This window comes from Misgurnus anguillicaudatus, chromosome 22 (genome assembly GCF_027580225.2).
Source record: "Misgurnus anguillicaudatus chromosome 22, ASM2758022v2, whole genome shotgun sequence".
NCBI lineage: Eukaryota > Metazoa > Chordata > Actinopteri > Cypriniformes > Cobitidae > Misgurnus > Misgurnus anguillicaudatus.
This window is the reverse complement of record NC_073358.2, coordinates 27,491,662-27,517,464: the sequence shown is the minus strand read 5'-3', so window position 1 is coordinate 27,517,464 and position 25,803 is coordinate 27,491,662. Positions and strand designations below refer to the sequence as shown.

The 25,803-nt window shown below is 35.1% G+C and overlaps 3 protein-coding genes across 4 annotated transcripts; all 3 read left to right on the top strand.

The window, feature by feature from the left end:
- Window positions 1-6,657: 6,657 nt before the first annotated feature.
- Window positions 6,658-8,691, top strand: epd (ependymin). The gene is made up of 6 exons (XM_055199778.2): window positions 6,658-6,787; window positions 6,984-7,018; window positions 7,324-7,458; window positions 7,582-7,768; window positions 8,168-8,252; window positions 8,358-8,691. The coding sequence occupies exons 1-6, from the start codon at window positions 6,703-6,705 to the stop codon at window positions 8,479-8,481; spliced, it is 651 nt and encodes a 216-aa protein (XP_055055753.1). The 5' UTR covers window positions 6,658-6,702; the 3' UTR covers window positions 8,482-8,691.
- A 2,406-nt stretch (window positions 8,692-11,097) lies between these two features.
- panx1b (pannexin 1b) lies at window positions 11,098-16,516 on the top strand. Of its 2 annotated transcripts, none has more exons than XM_055199779.2 (7): window positions 11,098-11,332; window positions 12,239-12,375; window positions 12,490-12,692; window positions 13,207-13,412; window positions 13,582-13,892; window positions 14,149-14,290; window positions 15,578-16,516. In XM_055199779.2, exons 1-7 carry the CDS (start codon window positions 11,152-11,154, stop codon window positions 15,661-15,663), a joined length of 1,266 nt encoding a protein of 421 aa, XP_055055754.2. In that variant the 5' UTR covers window positions 11,098-11,151; the 3' UTR covers window positions 15,664-16,516. The 2 variants fall into 2 exon arrangements, with proteins under 2 accessions (XP_055055754.2, XP_055055755.2); XM_055199780.2 differs by having other exon boundaries at window positions 11,196-11,332; window positions 12,208-12,375.
- A 1,981-nt stretch (window positions 16,517-18,497) lies between these two features.
- Window positions 18,498-19,664, top strand: ins (preproinsulin). The gene is made up of 3 exons (XM_055199781.2): window positions 18,498-18,768; window positions 18,878-19,062; window positions 19,440-19,664. The coding sequence occupies exons 2-3, from the start codon at window positions 18,885-18,887 to the stop codon at window positions 19,586-19,588; spliced, it is 327 nt and encodes a 108-aa protein (XP_055055756.1). The 5' UTR covers window positions 18,498-18,768; window positions 18,878-18,884; the 3' UTR covers window positions 19,589-19,664.
- Window positions 19,665-25,803: the final 6,139 nt, after the last annotated feature.

The following is a 25,803-nucleotide window of genomic DNA, read 5'->3' as shown; positions in this document are numbered from 1 at the left end:
ATTCTTGCTGGTAACTGCTACAATAAGAGGAGTGAGGGGCCAGAAACAGAGAAGTAGAAATCAACCACAAGGTTGTAGGCGGAGCAAAGTGGTGGCAATTTTGTCATTTCTTGTTGGTCAGTGGTGACCCGTAGGAGGGGGTTATCCTCAACACACAGACATCCACTCAGATTTCAGTGGGGGTCATGTTATGTACAGTAGGGGGACTTTGGCTATGACTCAAATTCGGTGAATTTGTCTGCATTGATGCAGGGGTTCTCAAAATGTTGGTGATTCTCAACATAATAATCTTAACTGTTATGAAGCATGCTTACCACAATTTGTACTCATATATTGAACTACTTTTATAATTTCTTTTTATAAACCTAAATGTGATGAAACAAAAACACAATTTATGTTAATATCATGTTAATACCACATATGTGCCTTCAAACTGATGGTAATTTATATTGCATTTGGACAGTAGCAATGGGGTAAGACTTAGAAACCTAAACATTAAAATTACTAATTTAAAGTTACCTAAAACACTTCCATTATTGTCCTCAATTAAACCAAACTAAATATAATAGCCACAAATTTGTATTTATTTAGATAGAATCGGCTCAGATTTACTTGTGAAACTGAAATATTGAAGCAGGAACAATTCATTGCACTCTTGAATACTGAGAATTTATTTTTTAAGTGAAGTGAGTGGTTTACAGTATGACTATTTGTTGTAATATGTCACAATCATTCGATAACACCATATGTAAACACACTGTTTAATAATACAGCAAACTTTATCATTCATAGTAAATTATTTTGAAGACCCCCTGGTTAGAAATTGCTCTGAGGACCACACTTGGAGAACCCTTGATTTAGGACAGACGTATACACTCATACAGTATTCACATATTTGCTCTCTTGTGAATCAGGTACACCCATGTAAAATATTACATAAAATATACATGGATGTACCTGAGAGCCACACTCACTTATACCACGGGTCTGTTGAATGCTGTATTCTGAATGTTACACGGGTATGCATTATTTTTTGATAACCACACACCTAACTTGTCAAATGTCTTAAAAATAGGCACCAAAGCAATGTTTGTGGTAACGTGGTATAAGCAGAATAATTGACTCCAGTCCTATGAATTATTTGAAAATAATGCACACCTGCAGCGTAACGGCACTCCGCGAAGTGGTGTGCATTATTTTCTTACAATTCAATGGCCTGTCATCAATTATTCCTTACATAAACATGTCAAATCATATGTTTGTGTTAACATTAATGTGCTAATATTATTACACTAAAATTATCTATCAATATTTTGCATAGGGTAATCATGTATATATTTAGTATAGTAAGAGCAGTATATTTAGGCATCGTGGTGTAATAGAGAGTTAGAGAGTTCGTCTTATTACCCAAAGGTCATCAGTTCAATAGTCACGGCCAACAGATAGTGACTAAGGTGATCTCGAGAAAGGCCCCTTAACCATTGCTCTCGGACGCTGCAGTGTGTTCACTGCTTACTGTGATGCGTCACTTTCATATACACACTTTTGCAAATGACTTCCCTCCTAATGTGTTTCAGTAGTTCTTCCTCTTTTCTTATTTTTCCAGCAATATGTCTATTTCTGGCTAGCTGTCATTTTCAGTCCTGAATCATCCAATACTGTACATTATTTTTCGCGTGATATAAGTTTTGTTACGTTTCTCTCTTTCGCTCCCAGTTTCAGTTTCAGCTTTATTGACATGACAAATAATCATACGGTTGTATTTTCAAAAAAATAACAATAATAATGCAAAACACTGTACATACAGGCACATTACTTTAAACAATTATCAAAAGACAAAACATGCAGAGTAATGAATACATACAATTTATAAATTACATAAACAAGCCAGTATAATAAGGAAAAGCAACAAATAGCAAAAAATGAAAAATTGGGGCCCACTTTTATAGAATATGATGCATTGCTGTAGATTTCACAACCCACCATCATATCAAATTAACCAACATTTAACATATACTGTAAAGAAGTAAAAGCAACATACACCGCAGAATGAATGTTAATGCAAAACATCATATATAACATCATTTTTTTGCATTATAGATAATCTTTACTTGCACTTACATTATGCAAAATAATACTTACATAAGGATTTGAATGCCATTACTGGCGCACAGGGCATCTTGGGATGGGTTGGCCGATCCACTTGTTTGATTCTTCACAGTAAATGACAGAAGAACGTCTTTCTACATGTAGGACAGGAGCCTTTGAACTAGGACTGCCTTTAGTCGACTTGCTGTGACGCATTTGGTTTTGGAACGCCGCCTTCGAGAGATTGGGACAGCTTATGTGTGTGTACTCTTGGTGCCTGTTGCTTTCAAGATGGCAATGATAATTTAGAGCTGTCACTGATAAGGATGTGGATAGCTTGATCTGCATGGACCAGGTCTATTTAATATACTGCTACACATCATAAATTAGTTTGCATAACGAAACATCAATGCACATATTCTTATAAACAGAGTCGCGAACATAAAACTAAAATAAAGAATATGAAACAGTGTGAGCAGTGGCGGCCGGTGACTTCTTTTTTCGAGGGCGCTCGATGCAAAGTTCGTCACATGTGTGGTTCGTAATTTCAAAATATGTGTTCTGGACGTCGAGCGATCCTGCATCGCGTGTTTTGTCAAGGTGAGTGCCTGCTGCAGATGCGTCTGAAGGGTTTTTGATGAAGGAGATGCTTGCGTTTGCCAGATACTCGCATAATCGTATATGCGTAATCAGAGTTTACTGTTGAGGGAGTGTCTTGCATGTATTTTGTGAACGTGAGCATCTCTTTTATCATAAACGGTTTTGAGGCTTGTGCGGCGGGCACTTATTTTGACAAAACGCGTGATGCACATGGTTCACATAATGCAACAAAAAAATTTTAATAACATGAGCAACACACATGACACTCCGAACACATATTTTGAATTTGCGCCCCTCGGATAAGCAGTCACGAGCCGCCACTGGGTGTGAGAAACACCATGAAAAATAAGTTGTTGTTACCCTGCATGCTCTAGGCTGACCGAAAACAACTTTTCTGATAGTCACATAGTACCTCAAATATATAATCAATATATATAATCAAAATTACCATTCTGAAAAGTTTATATTGTAGTTCACGTTACAGCATTGTTCTTACAAATTAGTTGAATAATTTAATAAAAATGTAAAAGAAAATGAATAATAACAACTGATTATTGAATATTGATATTACTGCACCTGATGCAAGATGCACAGGAATAGTGTTCTGATTCCTTATTTTAGGCTAATATACTTATCAGTTATTTAGAATTGTCCTTAATATTTTAGTTGTCCTACATGTTTTCCTTCTGACTTCATGTTCCCTTTCGCCTAGAAAACAACACCGACATCAAGCAGGGAAAGCAAATAAACTAAATTTCACCAGTCACAAGCATCCCGCATTGACTCCAACAGAACACAACAGGCGACTTCAGTTTAACATCTGGGCTCTGCACACTTTATCAACCACACAAAAATGGACTTTGAATGTTTTCTGTCACTAATTATTTCAACATAAAATACGGCATAATGTAAGACTACTTTTACAATAAGACTACAGTTACAGTATAGCCTGAGCAATCAGTATCTTCTGTTTAATATACTCCGTTAGACAAACCATGTTTGTACCAAATCTTACTATCACACAATGATTGGAAAAAAGTTTCTTTTCAGTATATTTCTCATCTCAATGCCATCCGAGGTCCGGTTTTCTCTGTGAAAGATAGATACTAAAAGCATTTTATTTTAATTGATCTAAAAACAACTTTCCACACACAGATTTACATATTAGCGTTTACAAACTTTACAAAAAATTCACAAGTGTGCATAAAACAGCAATTATGAAAGTGGCCGACAAACATTCAGGGGGTTTCTTGTGTCCTCTTTCTCAGAAAACAGAATTAATACCTTGAAAGCACTTAAATGTTTCGTGCTATTAAGTGAAACTTGCATGTCTCAAAAAGTGAAAAACATTATGATGATCAATAAAACACCAAAAAAATACAGGCAAATTTGATTCGATTTTAAAATTAGTACAGTGTCTTTGTAACTACTCTCAGTAAGGTGCCATACTTTTGAGGTACCATGTATACTTTCAGGGGTAAATGTTGAGGGTGCTGCCCTAGTAGAAGGATAAGGGTACACATTTGTTTCTGATAGTCCAGATCAGGGGTCTCCAATGTGGTGCCTGCACAGAGTTTGTGAGTTGCCCGCCAAAGCACATTCTACTAATAGTCTCAATTGTAATATTTATTTATTACATATTTTTTATATTAGCTTGGCTTATGTGTGTTAACATTTTAAACAATACTTAAACATATCAAAAAGTAAAATGAAATAAAAGCAACAAGTAAAACAAAACAAGTTTTGAGTAGACTATCAAAAAGTAGCCTGTTAGATTGTTTTATCCATTGTGGTAGCCCTCGCTCACAAAAAGGTTGGAGATCCCTGGTCCAGATGGTATTAAAATAAATCAAACTGTATAGAAGAAAAAATTAAGGGGTTGCCAGGTCACTACCTTCATGTGGTCACTTTATATGCTCCTCACATAAAAGTTTTTGTATTTAAGTCTGGTTTCATCGTGCACCATAGTAGTTAAAAGAACTTTTAGTAATTATCATAACAACCAATGGTTACACTTTAAAGTATGCTCCCATCTATTATCAATAATTCATTAGCTAACAAAAACCAACAATTAGACATTTTCAATGTTGTCAGTACAAAAATTGTTACAGTAAGTGTTCGTTCATGTTAGAATATTGTGCATTACCAGATACAACTTTTGTTTTTATGTTTTTTTTTATGTTAACATTAAGGTTAATACATGCTGGCAAAATATTGTTCATTGTAAAAAAATTCTACAGTAAAACCTTAAAAAACCTTTTTGTTAAAAACGTTTAACAAAACATTACATTTAATTTTGAAAGTAAAAGGTGTGAATTACCATATGTTTTATGCTGAAGTACAGATCACTTTAATATTTAATGTGATTATACATGTATTGTATTTTTTACAGTAAAATATTGTTAAAATTATGGTTTCTGTAAATAAAAAATACAAGTCACCATCATATGTATGGTGAAAACCGTAAAAGAACGTTCCAACAATTGATTGCGTGTATCTTTTTACATTTCATGATATTTCATTAAATAATTATGCTAAAGTTACAGGGTGTTTTATGTTACATTTTGTGTTGCTTAATAAATGTTTATAGCACTTTTTCATGCCACATGTTTTACCATCATGGTGTTTTGTATTTGTTTAAATGACACAATGCACCAACCATCTTTACATGCATTGGCAATGATCTATGGAAAGGCCTTTAATTAAGTGCCTGTTCATTTTACTACCTGTGTTATGGTGGTATTCTGTATATTATTAAGTACAAAGCAGACAAATATATTTATAAATATATATACACAGTTAAGAATTGTATGGTGGTATTCTGTATGTTAAGTACAAAGCAGACAAATATGTTTATAAATATATATTCACGGTTAAGAATTGTAAAGTTTACAGATCTTTGCCATGACAAATACAGTTAGGAATTGTAAAATATACATAATTTTGCTGTAACAAGAAAGAAAATGACACCGGTTTGCACTGCAAAGTGGTTTACGTGTTTCTTAAATTAATTACAGAGGTTTTCTGGCAACCACAGCTGCTAGTTTTCACCATATATTTTTTACAGTGTAGCTCATTAGTATGTAGTTAACATGTGTTAACAAATGGAACTTTACGGTAAGGTGGTACCTACTCGATTATTATTTTCACTCAGTCCAATAGAACATCTTTATAACTCCATAACTTTTCCTGTTTGTAGTACAGTTCCAAAATGGTACTGTTTGTATAGCTTGACCATACACGTCTCTGTCAGGGTGTTCTGGGTGGTTACATTATTATTGCACCACCCAGGTGGGCACTTGCTAAAGTCAGTAATTGCTTACTGATCAGAGTCAAAACTCAATTAAATTCAGTTTGATTTATACATCGTTTTTATTGCTCATTGTTTCAAAACCGAAAAACCATAGAGCCTATAAAGTCTATAATTAACTTGGGACTGAAGTAAATAACACACTTCCTCATTGTACTGCATAACAGTTGTTTATAAATGAGCAAACTTTATATAAGAAACTTTTAATAAGTAAGTGTAGTTTTCTGATTTAGTAGCCTACTTTTCCAAGACTGACCAGAAAACAGAGAAAGTACCAGATGGGCTTTTGTTTTCACACCTGTGTAATTGAGATGTTTTTGTTTTCTTAAATGTTTAGTTCTGCAGTGTAATCATCACCTCACATGAACCTCATAAAGCCCTAAAGTCCTCATGGGATACAGCACCAGAATGAAGGTGGCACCCCTGAGTGCTGATCAGAGGCCAGACAGGGGATTGTTTGTTGAAATAAAATTTTTGGACCATATTTGTTAATGCTAACTCGTGCCAATTGTGTAGTTCCGGCGTCAGCCTCCTCATTTGCACATACAACAGGCGATGTGATTTCGAGGTGAACATCTTTTGTTTATTGCATTGCTGGAGGTCCTGAGTAAGAAGGAGGGGGAATTTATTTAGGGTGCAATCAAGGGTTATATATAAGAAGCATGAGAGTGGATGTCTTTGGACCTGAAGAACGTTGAAGGGACATGATGCATACAGTCAAGCTGCTCTGTGTGGTGTTTTCGTGCCTCTGTGCCGTCGCCTGGGCGTCATCCAATCGCCAGCCATGCCGTAAGAGATTTATTAATCAATTTCTGTACGATTCTTATCTGTGTAATTGTCCAGAACTAGAATAAGAATATTTTTGGCTCAGGTTTGCATTTAAATTGTCAGCCATTAAGTTTTGGTGAATTCTGAGAATTATTTTTCCAATCCTAAAATGATGATGCAATGCAATAAATGTTACTTTTCTGTATTTCTTTCGCAGATACACCACCACTGACCACTGGAACAATGAAAGTGGTGAGTTAAAAAATACATTTTAAATATATACAAGATGCATAAATACAGAATATGCAACTTCTATAGGGGTATTTAATGGATACAGTTAATGATCTGTACTGCTCAAGGATTTTAGTAAAGAGGAAAAAAATCTTATTTTAATTTTAATATTAATTTTAAATAATATTAATATTATTTACTAACTACAGATAATAAACAAAACTGTGCATAGCATGAAAATCAAACTTTTGAAATGCTAAAGTTGAAAGCCTGATAAGTTACTTGAATTTTTTTTATAAAGTTGAATTTTATTCTGTCACATTTAGGTTTCAACAGGGGGTCATGATCTTGCATTTGGAAAATTCAGTTATGATTCCAAAGCAAATAAATTCCGTTTTGTGGAGGACACTGCTCACGCAAACAAAACTTCTTATTTGGATGTGCTCGTACATTTCGATGAGGTAGGATTCATCAATTATCTTATTCCACATCCACTTTTAGTTTGTGATTATAGTTACAGTTTGTTATTTTCTCAATTTAAGCTATTTTTAAATCAAAATAATTTCTGTCGTATACAAACACAGGGCCTGCTTTATGAGTTGGACAGTAAAAACGAGAGTTGCAAGAAGGAGACCATGCAGTTCCGTAAGCACCTAATGGAGATTCCACCCGATGCCACTCATGAATCTGAGATTTACATGGGCAGCCCCTCCATCACAGAGCAAGGCCTTAGAGTCCGGGAGTGGACCGGGAAGTTTCCTGAACTTCACGGTCATTACCTATTTTACTTATTTTGTGCTTGGACTCTATAGATTGTAAAAAGTGAAAGCTGCTCTACTTAAAAAACTTACTTCAATTGGTAGCACTTCAAGGGAGAAATTTAAGTAAAAAAAAAAACCAACTTACCAACTGAAGTATTTTTTTTAATTATCGAACTTTTACTTTTTACAGTGTACAGTACATGTGTCTGTGTATTGAGAATTAAGCAGTTGTGCTGGAGGAAAACTGAAATGGACTTTAATAATAAATAATACGTGACTCTATAATATTGACTGAGTAACTTTGATGCTTCTAATCTCATTATGAGATTATGAGACTTTAGTCTGGATTTCACAGATAGGGTCACATAATAACATTTTATTTCTTTGCTTTTATTTATTTCCTTTTCAGCACACTACTCCCTGTCGACCACTTCTTGTGGCTGTTTGCCAGTTTCGGGCTCCTATTATGGTGAGAAGAAGGACCTTGTCTTCAGGTAAATTAAAGAAATAACTATTGCACAGACTGATTGTAAAATGTAAAGATCTACACATTGGATCTTGTATAGCAGATTATGTAACTGAGAAATTTTCTGCAACAGTTTCTATGGTGTTGAAACGGAAGTTGAAGACACACAAGTCTTTGTGCTACCGACCTATTGTGACGGTGTGCAATTTGAGGAGGCACCAGATGACCACAGCTTCTTCGACTTGTTCCATGACTAAAAAACAAGATGATACACAAACTGCCAAAGATGGCTACTCACAATTATAATGAGCATTTAAATAAAAAATATTTCCTGTATTCATCTCTCTTTCTTCAGAATGCTTACAGTTTCTGACATTATCACGATCTTTTCTAAATAACTTTTTGTCTTTTGCAACTGTTTCTTCACTTTGATGAAGTCAATAAAGCTAAGCTTTCACTGAAAACCATTTTGATGTCTATTTGAATTTTTTTACCCAGACACACATACAGACAAATGCAATAAGTCCTTTGAATAAATGCATCGACCAAATGTGTCAATGTAATTACAAAAATATTTATTCAGAAATGTGGTTTTAAGTTGTGTTCATGATATGATTTTGATGATAAGTGAGGGCATCTACTGATACTCCACAGGACTGTGTGCTTCCGTTACTTATTTTCTATACACCAATGACTGAATTTCAAAAGACCCCCTAGATTATGCGCTTAAAGTTTGCAAATGACACGACAGTCAATGTTCTCATCCAGGATGGTGTTGAAACTGCTTACAGAAGAGAGGTTACACAACTAGGTGTCTGGTGCAGGCAAAACACCACTGAACTGAATATGCTCCAAACTGTGGAGATGATAGTGGACTTCAGTAAAAAAAAACATCACTCCTTCTCACCACGCTCAATAGCACTGTGGCAACTGTGGATTCATTCAGGTTTATAGGCTTCAACATCTTACAGGACCTGGATTGGGAAACCCACATTGTTAAAAATGTCCAGTAAAGGTTGTACTTCCTCAGCCAAATGAGGAAGTTCAATATACCACAGGATTTGATGACACAGTTTTACTCAGCTGTTTTCGAGTCGGTCATTTGTGCATCTATAACTGACAAATTTGCTTCTGCCAAATCTAAATAAAAATTATATCAAATCAATTTATGTTTTAATGTTACTTTAACTTAAAAACTTAAGTTAAACAATTTCAACTTGTTTTTATAAGTTATTTCTACTTATCACAGGCCAAAACCTAAAATAGTAAGTTAAATTGACTTGCATAACTTAATAGTTTTAACTTCATGCTGTATCTACAGCTTAATCTACACACAAGATATTCTACTGTAAAAATTGTGTCAAATCAACATATATTAGTAACTTTAACTTAAAAGTTCACAATAATGAACAATAATAACAATAAAAAAATTGTTGAACGTGTTTTTATAGGTTATGTCAACTTATTACAAGACAAAACTTAAAATAAGTGTTGAATTGACCTGCAAAATCAAGTTGTTTTAACTTCATGCTGCAATTTTACAGCATATGAAAGCTTCTTGGTTTAGAGGACCCTCTTGTGCATTATGAGAGAATTTTATTTTCTGGGTAGCTATTCCTTTAAGACAACTGAAAGGATAATTGGTGTGCCCCTGGTTAACTTCCAAACCCCTTTAAAAAAAATCTACATATATTTAATGTGTTATCTATTTAAATATTTAATATTTTAACTAAATATTTAAATTAAATATACACAGAATAAAGCTCATTCTGCTTTTGATTTTATTTTTATTAGGCTGTACTGTAGCACCACCGTCTGGGCGATTGATTTGATTTGTGTTGTAGCAGTACTTATCCTCAAAATTTCATCTCTTTATTACTGTTCTTTGTAATAACATATTGTGAGCTTCAAACATTATTGTTTCCTTTTTCTTATGTAAACCTAATGCATATAAAAGACCGCTGGAAAAAGGCCAATCTCAACATAACACCGACTGTGACGTTACAGTCATATTTTATTACAAATAACATGTTATTATCAAGCTTTTTTGTGAAATTACAATTACTGCATAAATGCAGTAGGACTACTGCGTCAGGTTGTGTTTAATGGATGTTTGCAGGACAAATGGCAAACTATCTTGTGGTTATTTAATGCTAATATTTACTTTGGCTGTTCTAATTTCTAATAAGAAATACAAAATAACTCATTATTCATAGCCTACTTCAAATGTTACTGGAGTGTCTTGTACTGACAATAAGAACATAAGGTGTAGGTAGCACCTCCATAACGTCTGTTAACTGTCTGAGGTTTACTAACCAGAAAATTTTGAGGAAAGTTCCCAGCATAAATGGTTGGAGCCTTTTTAATAATTTTTCACTTCTTATTTCGTGTTCTTTACGCTAAGTTCCTATTTCTTACTTTTCATCTTCCTTTCATTTTATGAAAATTTGCTAAATCGACAAAACATTGGTCAATTAATCAAATGGTACATAACTAAGTAAAGGTTTTCAAAAATGCTTTAAAAAATGTGTAAAACATTGCACTCTAAACTCTGTTTATGGTTTAGGTATGGACAAACCGCTGCTTTATATAAACCTAAAAATTTCCACATTTTGCACAACCATTGGATTGAAACCTGGTTGAAACCGAAACTGTAAAAAATAGGTTGAAACATCTCAGCACTTTTTGAGTGTATTTACCCAGATTTTCCACAGATTATTTTGCACAAATTATCTAAACTTCCCCAAATATTTTTCTTTATCGTTGTTACTCATAAAATCGCACTAGTTATCAATACTATATCACCCACTTAATATTCTGTGTAATTTCTGATTATCTTGTTCATACGTTGACTGCTAGCGGTCCAAAACTCCGCCCACCGGAAGAAGCGCAGCACATAGTTTACTGGTCAAATACGGTTGAACACAATGGCTATAGCGCACGTTGCGACCGAATATGTATTTTCTGATTTTTTATTAAAAGAATCGAGTGAATCGAAGTATAAAGGCGTGCGGCAGGAACTGGCCCTGGACACACTGGTCAGTTTTATCGCGGTCGGGCTTCCTTTGTTACTCATTTCACTCGCGTTTGCACAAGAAGTGTCTGTGGGTCAGTAAAGCATTTAATCACTATCTTCATTTCAGTAAAGGTGAACAAAATGAACATAGAATCTGATAAATTACGACAATTAACTCAGTTAAATGTAGTTGGTTTTTGCAGAATAATCTTTCATTGATATAAATGTATAAAAACTTGTGAGTGATTAAAGAAAAATGTACACTTTCAGTATTTTAAGGTGTTTGTTAGAAGACAGATAATGTTTGCTTTGTTATTTGCTAATGGGTGATTTGGTCATCGGTTTTGTTTGTAAATCAAGAATGGGGCGTCACCGTACGCTGATGTAACGTTAATGCCAGTTCACAACATGAAACATAATGCAACAAAACGAATGTAATAATTAGTAAACTAGTGAGAATATATTACATTTGTTTATATTGGTTTATGAATTTTACATATATTTTAGAGAGAAATCCTTTGCCCTGCACAATGTCAATTTCTTTTATTTCCCTGCTGTTCAGTGCTCGTTGTCTTTCAGTAATATTTTTAAAGGGATAGTTCACACAAAAATGAAAATTCTGGCATCGTTTTTTCACCCTCATGTTGTTACAAACCTGTATACATTTATTTGTTCTGATGAACCCGAAGGATGATATTTATCCTAATATGGAAGTGAATAGGGCTCATGATTGGTTTGGTTACAAACATTCCTCAAAATAACTTCTCTTGTGTTAACCAGAACGAAGAAATCTATGCAGGTTTATAGCAACATGAGAGTGAGAAAATGATGACACGTTTTTCATTTTTGGGTGAACTATTCCTGTAATTCAGCCCCTTTGAAACAGACTCATTAAAAGGTTGCATTGTTTTGCCTATCCTACCTCTGCAATGTCGTTTGCACATGATAGTTCTTTTGCTTTTTTCAGCTGACAAAACTGAAACATTTCCTCCCATTAGGGACCCAGATCGCCTGTTTTCCACCCTCTAGCTTCTCAATGCGACAGGCTTCATATGTAGACTCCTTCTGCTGGGCTGCAATAGAGAGTCACTCAACAGAGGATGGGGTTAATAGCGTCCCCCTGCAACTACACAAGGTAATAAAGCCTACTGTATGTTATGCTGTATTCATTACATAGATAGAATGTCATTCAGAACAAAGTTAGTCATATCAAAGTCATATCATTTGCTCTTTGATTCTTTATCTGCAGTTTTTTCCTTATATCTTACTGCTGGTCGCCGTCATTATGTATATCCCAGCTCTCTTTTGGCGTTTCACGAGTGCCCCTTCCCTCTCTTCTGACCTCTGTTTTATCATGGAGGAACTTGACCGTTGCTACAATCGTGCCATCCGCCTGGCCAAGAGCCTTACGTCCAACCTCGATGGCAAAGATGTAGCAGAAGATCCACATGGGTACATTATCACTTAATCATGAATGTTATCAATAAACAGAGGTCTAGTCATAATAAAATTTCCAACCATACACATACAGTGGTGTGAAATACAATTTTAAACTGCACCACATATTCAAAGCAAATGCATTCGGATGAAAGGCTGCTTAGGTGTGTTTTAAAAATCAATTAAGTTCTAGACTGAGATTATGACATTTTTCCAAACAAGAAGGTTTGGTTAGTACTCATTTAGCTCTGGTAGAGGTTGAGTATCTTTAGTAAAGCTAAGACTCTTATTGGGACAATCAATGAGAAATTTATTAATTCAATTTACTAATCTTCCCACCTAAAAATTATGACATATTTCTTTAATTGTTCTTGCTTGAGTGTTTGCGGCTGTTTTGCTATTCTAAACTTTCTTTGTATGTCCTTTATGTCTTAAGAATCAATCCTAATCCAAACTTGAATATCTTTAATACTAATCTTATCTTTAATCTCTCTTTTTCTGTCTCTCATGCTCTCGCTTTGTCTCTCAGTGGTATTGAATTGACTGAAGGTTGTTTTAAGTACCCTCTGGTAGAGCAGTACCTAAAAACAAAGCGTGCGTCAAAGGCTTTGGCAGCAAAATATCTTCTTTGTCGAGTTTTAACTCTCCTCACTTTACTGCTGGGCTGCGTTTATCTGACCTACTACATCTTTTGGGTGTCACCCAATGACCAATTCTCCTGTAACCTGCGCACAGGTGTGTGTGTGTGTGTGTGTGTGTGTGTGTGTGTTTTGCATGCATTTAGTGCATCCCAGAAATAAGGTTTGTATATATGAGAATGAGTGTGTGTTTCTTAGTCTGCTAATTATTTGCTAATGTCGTTGTGCTGAATTGTGCATATTTATTTTTTCCCACCTGTCTCCAGGTATTTTATCAAATGAGAGTGGGGTACCGAATGCAGTGCAGTGTAAACTAGTAGCAGTGGGTGTATTCCGACTCCTAAGCTGCATTAATCTGGTGATGTATGTAGTGTTAGTACCGGTTGTGGTTTATTCTGCCCTCCAACCTTTTATTGAACACCAGCGTGCTCCATGTCTCCAACCATACCGCCTGCTGCCTGCTTTCGGGCATAGCCTCGATTTGCAGCCTACGGCCCGTCGCTATGATGACCTCAGCATCTATCTGCTGTTTCTGGAAGAGAACTTAAGTGAGCTGAAGAGCTACAAATGTTTGCAGGTCAGTTTACTGTATCTGTGTGTTTTAAAGGGATAGTTTGTTCAAAACTGAAAATGATCCCATGTTTTACTCACCTTCAAGCCATCCGAAATGCATATTTCCATTATCTTTGAGACTAACACTTTTTCAGTTATTTAGAAAATATGGTAATTTTAATTTTACAAACTAATTATGATTGTATGTACCTAATCATAATTTTATGTATCTGTTTTATCTCTATGTCATGGCCTTTTTTTGTATGTGTTTGTGTTTGCAGGTATTAGAGCTGCTGTCAAAGGAAGGAGAGGCAGCGTTTGACACCATGTGTCTTCTTAGGACTTTGGGACAAGTAAGGACTGACATGGTGGACAGAAAACAATCCCAAACAGTCAATGGTGAAACTAAGACAGAACAAAATGGTGAGTGTGACACTGGAAAAGCAAATTATTTTTTTGCAAATATAAGATTAAGGTCTGAACTTACTATAACCATTATTTTTAGAGGATTTACATTTTTTTAAACTTTTTTTTAGATTATCATTATCAAAAATGATCATTACCGCAACATGATATTACATTAAATATATGCATTTACAAACCCATGTTTCAGTAATGAGAACTAAAAAGTTGTCTAGGTACTATGACAAACAAAATTTAAACTTTTATCTGGAGAGAAAAAATAAGAACTGCTTACCTGGTAGCCATCTTGAGTGTCACAGTCACTTATGTCCCTTCCAACAAATAGTTTTTTGAAAATGTTAGTTCCTTGAGGGCTTAAACAATGATTGAAAATTGTTGCAGAGGATGAGAAAATTGGTCTTGGAGACATTTATATTCCTTTTTATTGTCTCTACATTTATCAATGATCACCAAATACCACATGTTTATTTACTGTAAATGTTTATAGTATAACATGCACATGATTTTTAAATTATAAATATTTTCATGTCAAAGAACCCAAATCCAGTCATGGATACGTTGTGGTAATGAAAATTTTCCCCTTAAATGTCGAAAAAACAACAAAATTGGTTTGTATGATGTCATTTGAAATCATGTGCAAAATAGTACACGAAGAGATGTTTGTAACTTTTTATTTGATAGTATTTACTTTTTCATGACATCTAAACACAAGAATCACCCACACCCATAACATTCGCATTTAACACATACATATCATAAAACACACATTTCAATGCACATTAGATTGAGGATTTGGTTAGTAGAGTAAGTTGAAATGTACTTGCACAGGTCATTCAAATGTTTGTTGGAGATCATCACAATAAATTATTAGCAGATATTAAGCAGACAAAATCTGCCTAATATTAATATGGCGATTTAGGCATCATAAAAAAACTCATACAGGTTTAGAATAACCTGAGAGCGAGTAAATAACAGAATTTTCATTTTTGGGTGAACTATTCCTCTAAAATGATGTAAAGTAAAACATAAATTAGCAAATTGATCTACAAGTCAAATACTCTACAAATACACAAAAACAAAAGCATAGTATTAAAAAAAAAACATTTTGAAAACATTTTGTCATGTTTTGGCTGTCAACTATAATAAAGACATTAAATGTCATGTGGTTTATTTTATATACATTCTTTCTGAAATAAAACAACAAAACATCAAAAAATAAAGTCAGTGTTGTTGCATCGTCTTTTACCAAAGCATCTCATACTGTGCATATATATGTTTTATCTCTAGATGTTTCTTCACTTCTGCTGGAGGATGCAGTACAGACAGCGAAAAGTTGCGGTTGTGTGAAAGATGTCAGACACAGGGTGGTCTGAAGTATTTTTTGTTTGATACTATATAATATAATCATCAATGTTTAAGAAGCTATACTGATTACACTGTGAAAAGAAGTCTATAGAATGCCGCTGCACTGATAAAATCTCTGGTAATTCATCAATATTAAATAAAAGGTTTAAACTAATTGCAATTAACATACAGGGTTATGCAATGCTTGAAACTAACAGTGAAAAATTTAAATGTTTACATTTACTAAAGGATAAAGTTAACATGTGGGTGGCCAGATGCAACTAAAACCTGCACCCGCAAAAATAATACTGTATGCATGTTGGAGCCTTGTCAGTTATAATGGGGTATAGAGTATGCTTTGCGACCAAACAAATGAGAAATGTTTTTCTTCGTTGAAAAATACAACAATGCCTTCATTTTAAAAAAGTTTTTTAACTTTAAAAAAATAAGTTGTTGCCTTTTTATACATTTTTAGTTAATTAAATTTAATTTTAAGGCAACGTTTGTAACTTGCTTTTCACTTACATTTAATTACATTTACTAAAGCATGCAACTAAAGATTGCACCTGCATAATTGATAGGAATGTTGGGCCCTTGTGAGTTGTAATGGGGTATAGAGTATGTTTAACATTTTAAGTTGAATTAACAAAATATTTTAAGGCAACCTGCTAACTTACTTTTTTTAGGTTAAACCAACACATTTTTTACAATCCTTTTCTTAGGGCTGTTTTCTAAATCAAATATATGCATCCTTTATACTACCATGCCAGATTTTTCAAAAGTAAGTGCCAGAATGTAATGTGACGCAGAGAAAATGTTTTATTGGTTTCTTCAGCCATTACTTCATTATTTAATTATTTAATTGCATTATTATATGGATCTTTTAATATAAAGAAATATGTTTATTGCTCAGAAGCAGCAATGAGCAATCAAGGGTTAAGATTCTGTAGGAAAAACAAGACGTATAGCTTAATACAAGCTATAATGTAGGTATAATACATTTATTTCAAATATTTTTTCTTTTGTATATGGGAGCTGTTTTTTGTATTAGTAAGTTGAATATTTTACTATTTTAATTGTGTACTTTATTTTGATGTGGTTAAATTGTTTTATATTATAAAAAAATCTGTTCTTTGTTATTGTTTGTATAATTTCAATACTGTTCCCCTTGAGCCTGAAGATATTAACATTATGTTGCATGTCTTGAACACTTCAACTATTGTCAGACAAGTTGCAAATAAATACATTTATGCACTGTAAGTGTCATTTGTTTACTCACTTCACTTCATCATGCATTCCAACAATTTTGATCTTTTTGACAGTTTAAGGGCAAAATTGAGTTACACATTTATAGCGTTTACTAACAAGCAGACATACCTCACATTGTACTTCACATATGTAATCTCACAAAGGATTGTACTGTAGGTCTTCCCATTTTTGTAAATTATGAATAAAATCAGATGTAGCTTGTGCTTTTGATCTGAGTGTATTAGCCTTGACCTCTGTACCCTTGTATTGTGTTCGATTTTTTTTTTTTGGCAATTTTGATAGTCAAATTCTCCCTAATTGCATTCAATGCAATTCCCTAAATTTTACATCATAAACACCCATAATCCCTTGCATTAGCCGGTTCATCACCACACCTGTTTCCTGTTTGCTAATTATCTGGACTGTTTAACCACGCAAAGTATTGTTAGCCTGTCTGCCTTACCGAGCACTTATTCTAGTCGTTTTCTGTCTCTCTTTTTTTGACCCGTGCCTATTTACCGTATATGATTGTTTGCTGCCTGCCCTGACCTTCGCCTGGATATTGACTATTTTGAATTTGGCTCTGATGTTTGTGTTTGCCTGGTGTATGACCCTTGCTTGTATGTGGATATCCTTCAATAAACCTGTATTTGGATCTAACCCATTTCATCGTGCATGACAAAGACCGTTTAAGTATCAGTATTTGTCACACATTACAAACAGTTAATATTAAACAAAAGTAAGATAAAGATACTTATGGAAGATAAAGATACTTTAAGTAGGGTTTTATATTGTACATAGAAATGATAGCTCACTTTTACCATCTGTGTCTTTTTCAGTACTGAAGAGAGTGAGGTGAAGCATTTTTACCCCATTTCAATATAGCAACATACACTGAAGACATATTTTTAATTTGGGTCTGAAATTGACCCGCTAACATCAAAATTGTTACTAAATTATTTGTGTACACTTCAAAACATATCAGTGTATGATGTATTCTTACTTTACATGCATGTTCATGGCCATAAATGAGAAAAAGTTTCAAGAATAAAATCACAGGTTAACACTTTTTTCTGACAGCTTAAAAATCCAAACGAGTCGAACTGACCCAGAACATAATATAAGGGTTAAATAACCTGCACTGTAAAAATAACGCAGCATGAAGATTAAACAACTTGGTTTTGCAAGTCAATTCAATCTAATTTTTAAAGTTTTGTCCTGTGGTAAGTTGACAGAACTTATAAAAACAAGTCGAAGTTGTTTAACTTAATTTGTATAAGTTCTATAATATGTAAATAAAATAATAAAATTCTACATTTTAAAAGTGTGGATATCTGAATAACGGTGTAGTTTTTTTTTTTTAACTTTAAAAACATGGAAAGTATTTTAGCAAAAAGTTCACATTTAAAACGTAACAAAAATTTCTAATTGGACTAATGGAGTGCTTTATTCCTGTCAAGAATACGTTTTTGCTGATCTATACAAATAAAGTCCACCTGCTGTCACCCTACCCAATATCCTTCATTAGGTCACTCTGTTTAAACGTCTCTCAACAGTTATTAACTATTAACCAAAGCTGACCTCAGATTGACAACATGGCACACAGAATCTGCATGAACACCAGAATGTGTTTGTCTTTTGTGAACGCAATACTGCTCTGGTGTTAATGTGAATTGGTTGGGTAAACGCAGCTAATGTGGCATGTGTGATTGGACAGCCACTTAAAGGAGTTAAAGTGTGTTTGTGTGCACATGACTCGTTTTCCGCTGATCCAGGTGAAGACTGTGTAGGTATAAAAGAGAGAAGGACTTGCTGATCGTCCCAAACCACCTCACCTCTCTCATCTCTGCTACCATCTTGTATGCATTTCTAGTCTTCAAGAACAGGTAAGGATTTGACGGTAAAAAATCTGAGACTGTTGCATATGGATGTACATTATTAACAATGTAAATAACAGAATCAGTTTAAAGTGCATTTATGTTTTTTTTTTCCCAGGATAACCATGGCATTGTGGCTTCAGGCTGGTGCTCTATTCGTCCTTTTGGCCATCTCTGGTGTTAACGCTAATCCAGGAGCCCCACAGCACCTGTGTGGATCTCACTTAGTCGATGCCCTTTACCTGGTCTGTGGTCCAACAGGCTTCTTCTATAACCCCAAGAGAGATGTTGACTCCCTTTATGGTAAGACAGAATATGTTTATAGTAAAGAAGCTTTTAAACATGGTATAAGATTCTAAGCAATTGAAATATCTCATTGTCTGGGTCTCTAAAACATGCATTTGACATTATACAGATTATTTTATGCTCTTTGAAATGCAAAGACCTGCCAGGTAATGCATAAGAGCAGGTAAATAAATTGTCTATGTTACAATATCTGTTGAAGTATGGAAGACCAATAATGCAAAAGACTTCAATAGTATTTCATTAGGGTTAAAATTTTGAGAAAAATATTATATATTTGCATTTTCTTTATACAGTGAGAACAAGAAGGGACAAAACTAAATTAAAATTGATTTGAAATATATGTTTTAATGCTTCATATTGTTTAACTTTTTCAGGTTTTCTTCCTCCTAAATCTAGCCAGGAAAATGAAGTGGCTGACTTTGCACTTAACGATCATGCTGAGCTAATAAGGAAGAGAGGCATCGTGGAGCAGTGCTGCCACAAACCCTGCAGCATCTTGGAACTGCAGAATTACTGCAACTAAATTACTTTACCACCTGTTTCCAGATCAGCCTTAATGCTCTTTGTTTTTAATAGAAAATAAACTTTTATCAAATAAACACAGGATGTGTTTTTGGTATTTCTTGCAATATTTGTGTTTGTATTAACAGTCATTGCAGATGACAAAAGTTCATCAAAAATAAGTATTTAAATAAGAAAATATTTTCTCATGTGATGTAGGAGACCAAGGGAAAAGGTTGAAATCTATTAAAGCTACTAAAGAGTAAAAATAACGTGAAGGGATTTAAACTTGAGCATATATTTGAGACCATTGACTTAGATTCTGACTGAATCATTAAAGCGTTACCAAAACCCACCCACTGGCAATATTTGAAAAATGCAAGAAAAGTGGGCAGACCCCAACAGAGATAGAGGGGACGAACTGAGCTCGTACCAAGGGTGTGGTGAGATCGTAACAAGGCCGTGGTGAGCTTGAACCATAGACTGTAAAAAAAAGATGGACGTCACCCATAGGTTACTGAAGATTGTTTTTGAAGCTTAAAGTAGGCGGTGCCTGCTGCCGCCATCTTGGCCGCGCGTCACAGCCATAGACCGTAAAAAAATATGGACGTAGTGTCCGTGACGTCACCCATTGGTTTGTGAAGATCGCTTTTGAAGCTTAAAGTAGGCGTTGCCTGCCGTCGCCATCTTGGCCGCGCGTCCCCGCGAATTACTCGCGGAAAACCGAAAATGGGTAAAGAGGCGGGACATGGGTGAAGCTGAGGTGAAACCACGCCCGCCTAGCGCGAGTCTAATGACAGCAGTGGCTGTTCAACCGACACTCAAGCGGCCACGCCCTTAATTATGCAGAAGTTTAAGGCTTAATATAATCTAAACGGGTGAGTTACAAAAAAATTCACCCCCCTCACAGTTGTCATGAAGGGCAAAATTAGCTATATAGGCCAAAAACACGTTTTGTACCAGGCTGTAAACATATTATTTTCTACTGTAAAGTTGGCCATTTTCAACATGGGAGTCTATGGGAATTGACTCCCTTTTGAAGCCAGCCTCAAGCGGCCAGTCGATGAATTGCAGTTTAAGTCACTTCCGTGTTGGCTTCATTAGAGAGATTGGAAGGTTGCCCCTTGGTCACAGCGCATCACTCGCGGATATCCGAAAATGGGTCAAAAGGCGGGACATGGGTGAAGCTGAGGTGACTGATTGCTGAAACCACACCCGCCTAACTCGACTCTAGTGACAGCAGTGGCAGTTCACCCGTCACTCAAGTGGCCACGCCCTTAATTATGCAGAACTTTAAAGGAACAGTATGTAGGATTGTGGCTAATATTGCAATCACAAAACTTGTGGCTAAAACTGGTACTGCAATCACACAACTGGGCTACGTTACACCCTGTTGTGATGACGCAAGAGTTGCAACTACGGTAGCTGAGAGGCCATTCTTTGTGTTCTTTTTTTATGTTTCCGTTGCCTAATGAAATCGTTATAAATATGTGTTTAATGCTGTAAAATACGCTCAATGTTACATTCACTGACCTTGCCGTCCAGAATGAAAGACAACATTAAAACTTGAACCCATTGAGCGAGCTGTCTCTTTAGTACCGCGTGGTTTATATACATCTTGCCGCTGATTGGGCCGACATTTCTGGCACACCCACCAAACAAGAGAAAACGCATTTAAAAACCTGTTGCACACGTTTTCCAGGAAACATGTCGTTCAACCCGGAAACCGTAGCAAAACGTTGCGCACCGGTGTGAGCTTGAACGTGCCCCTGGTGGCCAATACACAACATGACATAATAAACATCAGTTGAGGGCTGCAACTCCACTTTTTAAATGACAATATCCTGGCCAGACCATACTGTTCCTTTAAGGCTTAATATCATTTATACGGTTGAGTTACAAAAAATTTGACCGCCCTCACAGTTGTCATGAAGGGCAAACTTAGCTATACAGACCAAAAACACGTTTTGTACCAGGCTGTAAACATATTGTTTTCTACTGTAAAGTTGGGCGTTTTAACATGGAGGTTTATTGGAATTGACTCCCTTTTGGAGCCAGCCTCAAGCGGCCAGTCGATGAATTGCAGTTTAAAACACTTTCGTATTGGCTTCATCAGAGAGATCGGAAGGTTGCCCCTTGGCTTGAACCTGCTTACGTCACATTGTACCGCTTACGTCACTAGTACCGCAACATCCAGTAGGAAAATTCAACTACTTTCTTCCATGGAACAGAGAATTTTTCAAAGAATGATGTAACTTCTCTTTATTCTCATACAATGAAAGTAAAGAGTATCACAGTATCAGTCACAAAATTTCTGTTAAAATTTTTTTGTGTTCCACAGAATCATCATACAGCAGAGTTTTAATTTGACAGTAAAATAGATATTATAATAACAATGCACTAATATGTTTTGTTAAATGCAATCTACACAAGGGGGTTTGGGAACTTTGAAATTAATGCTTAATATATTTTTCATGGGTGAAAAATGACTAAAAGCTGAAAACCTTTTAAATCTGAACTCAATAACAGATATGCCTACATAATTTATATTATGCATCATGTCAGAAAAATATTTTACCGTAAAGTGACCAGAAGTATGTAATGGGATCTAAAGAAAGCTTTTTATTGGTTTGTTCAAAGCCATCTTTTCCTTACTAATCATTTTATTGCATTGTTATATGGATCATGTGCTTGCAAAGTGAAGAAAATGGGTTTATTGCCCAGAGGCAACATTAAGCCAAAGAGGGTTTGGATAAGAAAACAAGATACATATTGTTTAACGCATTGCTGAAAGCTATAATCAAAATAATTGTACAGTGTATCTTTAATATAGGTTAATTGTTTTACATTATCCAAAAAATACTTTTTAATTTGCTCTTTGCAAATGTTTGTATGATTTTCCACCTTACCCCATTACTGAAGAAGTCGCATGTATTGAACACAAGAACTGTCAGACAAGTTGAACATTGTGGCATTTTCAAAACTATACGTTTCAAATTATTTTTTATATATGAAAGAAAAGAAAGAAAAAAGCAATTTGTCTATTATCATGCATCAAGTGTTTATGTATTATTTATTTTTACACATGCACGTACATTACTAAGGAAGGTCACACTGAAAACATCACATTAATAAGAGAGCTTTTATCTTTTTTCTTAAGAATAGCATACAGGATCTGCATTAACACCACAATGTGTTTGTCTTTTGTTAATGTAATACTGCATGGCGTTAATGTGAATTGGTTGGGTAAACACAGCTAATGTGGCATGTATGATTGGACAGTCACCTAGTGGAGTTGTTTGTGCACACAGGGCACAGGAAAAAACTGTGTAGATGCAAAAGAGAGATGGGCCAGATGATTGTTCAAAACAATCTTACCTTTCTCATCTCGTCTAATCTATAGGGGACGCAAAGCACATAGATCTCATCTGGTCGAATCTCTCAAATTCATCTAGGCTTCTATAGCTCCATTCAAGTGAGAGGTTGACCCTATGGATAAGATAAAATATGTTTATAGTAGAGGAGCATTGAATAGTGATATACTAACATGAAAAGATTGTAAGTTGATAATGCACTGAACCAAAAGTCAAATAGCATATCAACTAAATTGCTTCATCATCTGTTTACAATACCAACCTTAACGATTGATTTTTTTTCTGGTATCTCCAAAGTGCAATATTTGTGTTTTTACTCTGCCAGGAAAATTTAAAAATAAGCTGTTTAAAAAGTGTTGCAATTTAGATGACAAAGCCATAAATATTTTGACATAAAGTGAGTTCTTTTTTTATAATGTAGACCATGGGGGTCAAAAATGTATATTATGATACTATATTGTAATATTATGTATTTTATACATTTCCATTTTTTTCCCTTATTTTGGAAGTGTTTTTCTTTATGTCTCAACTGGTAAAATGTATCGTCTCTAAAGCTGCTTTGCTGCAATGCAAAATTGTGAAAAGTGCTATAGAAATACATTTATTGTGGACAGCCTAAGGCACACCTCTGCAATAATCATGCTGTCTAATAAGCATCTTGATATGCCACACCTGTGAGGTGAATGGATTATTTTGGCAAAGGAGAAGTGCTCACTAAGACAATATTTAAGAGAAATAGGCCTTTTGTGTACACAGAAAAAGTTTTAGATCTTGGAGTTCAGCTCATAAAAATTGGGGCAAAAACAAAAGTATTGCGATTATAATTTTGGACAGTATATTAAGACATTTAGGTAGGGTGACCATACATGCCATTCTTCCCGGACGCGTCCTGGTCCTGGTTTTGGGTGTGTCTTCCGGAAGTCGTATTTTTTTGACCGCACACGCCATCAAGGTTCTCACATTTTAGTTAAAAACGTAAGCCATACAATTGTTTTATTCTTACTTTAAAATGTACTGGTTGCTTCTCTGAAATAGTAAACCTCGAAGGATGATGTATGCGGTTGACAAATACGACTTCCAGAAGACGCACCCGAAATCCAGGCTAGGATGCATCCCGAAAGAGTGGCATGTATAGTCACCCTAATTTAGGGGTGGTTCACGGACAGAGATTTGTTCGACTTCATGCGGCGCTGCAAGAACGACAGCCGGATGACGTCAAAGTATCGCGAGAATGATTCGAGAAATCATACGAAGTATAATTTCGTCTCGCTCTCGTGGCACTTTGACGTCATCCACCTGACAGTTCTAGCGGCACCGCATGAAGTCGAACAAGCCTATTATCTTTAGCCAGGACTAGGCCTTAGTTTAATTAGGAAATATAACTAGTTTTAACAAACACTAAAAACATTAGTTGTGTGCATTTTGAGGCAAAACAAAGGGCACTGATGTATTTTAAGATATGTCAGTGCAAGTTGTTTTCAGTTTGGACAGCTCTTACATTTATTTTAGTCTAGGAATAGTCTAATCCCTGTCCGAGAAACCGCCCTACACTGTATAAACATATCTATTTTTGATAACCAATATTCAATATCAACATCTAATATACTCTCACAGCTGCAAATGTCACTTTAGAAAACTATATGATAGTCATAAAAAATGAGAACGTTGGTCATGTAACAAAATTTATTTTTTGTTGTTCAGTTTTTAAAGCCCTCCTGACCCTCTTTCAGCACAGGATCATTTTGTTGCTGTTTTTCTCATTCATAATTAAATACATCTTTTTAATCAGATTCAGAATTCTGAAATACTGAAACCAGCAAAAATGTCTCCCTGTATAGATCTTCATTCATGCATCCTACTAAACTAACCTAGCACTAATAAAAAGTTTAAATAAGAGACAGCACCAACACTTTTTATCACTTGTTCATAATGAAACAAGTTATGTTTAAGCAAAGGCAATGTTTCGCAGTTTTACCACACAACCAGGCCAACAGGAAGGTACTTCATTTAAGCTCATGTAACCAGCACCCTGTCAACTAAATAACGCACCATTTCTAATCAAATAAATATTTTAGTGAAACATTTTCTCCCTTTCCAACATTAAAGTAAATTAAAAAAATAAAAAGGCACCAGGAAGGTGGAGATAAACTGTTAGGTGTACATTTGTGTTTATGCATGCAAAAGAGAGCATGTTTTATCCTTTTATTTTATTTTATGATTACCTATTTAACTTTGTATTAGTTAAATTTATTCAAATGTTTAAAAGGATGGTACGCAGAAAAAAATAAATTCTGTCATTTACTCACACTCTTTTAATTGTAAATACGACTTTCGTCCATGGAGCACAAGAGATATTTTTAAAGAATGACGCAACTTCTCTTTTCTCATACAATAAAAAAAAAACGGTGAAAAAGTATCAGTCACAAGGTTTTTGCTCAACATCTGTTGTCTTCCACATAATCATCATAGTTGTGAAACATCATGTGGGTTAGCAAATAACAGGATTTAAATTTTAGAGTAATCTAGCTTTTCGTTATGACAATATTGTCGGGTTAAAGGGGGACACTCCATTTTTTAAGAAATATAACAATTTTCCAGTTTCCTAGAGTTAAACATTTGACCCCCACCGTTCTGGAATCCATTCAGCCGATCCCCAGGTTTTGGCGCCACCACTTCCAGCTAGCACAATCCATTGAATCTGACTAGACCACTAGCATCACGCTAAAAAACAACCAAAGAGCTTCAACACTTCTCCCCCCCAAAACTTGACTCTTTGTGAACGAAGACCGACAGAAAATCAAAAGCTGCGATCCTCCAGGCAGACACGGCCAGGAACTACACTCCCACCCCGGCGCAACAACCA

Excerpts from the sequence above, each read along its gene's own strand:
- panx1b (XM_055199779.2), top strand. The coding sequence starts at position 11,152 with ATGGCTATAGCGCACGTTGCGACCGAATATGTATTTTCTGATTTTTTA. Across the intron at positions 11,333-12,238 it reads TGCACAAGAAGTGTCTGTGG|GGACCCAGATCGCCTGTTTT; the intron begins GTCAGTAAAGCA and ends TCCTCCCATTAG. Across the intron at positions 12,693-13,206 it reads GTAGCAGAAGATCCACATGG|TGGTATTGAATTGACTGAAG; the intron begins GTACATTATCAC and ends TTTGTCTCTCAG.
- epd (XM_055199778.2), top strand. The coding sequence starts at position 6,703 with ATGATGCATACAGTCAAGCTGCTCTGTGTGGTGTTTTCGTGCCTCTGT. Across the intron at positions 7,459-7,581 it reads TGCTCGTACATTTCGATGAG|GGCCTGCTTTATGAGTTGGA; the intron begins GTAGGATTCATC and ends ATACAAACACAG. Across the intron at positions 8,253-8,357 it reads AAGAAGGACCTTGTCTTCAG|TTTCTATGGTGTTGAAACGG; the intron begins GTAAATTAAAGA and ends TTTCTGCAACAG.
- ins (XM_055199781.2), top strand. The coding sequence starts at position 18,885 with ATGGCATTGTGGCTTCAGGCTGGTGCTCTATTCGTCCTTTTGGCCATC. Across the intron at positions 19,063-19,439 it reads AGATGTTGACTCCCTTTATG|GTTTTCTTCCTCCTAAATCT; the intron begins GTAAGACAGAAT and ends TAACTTTTTCAG.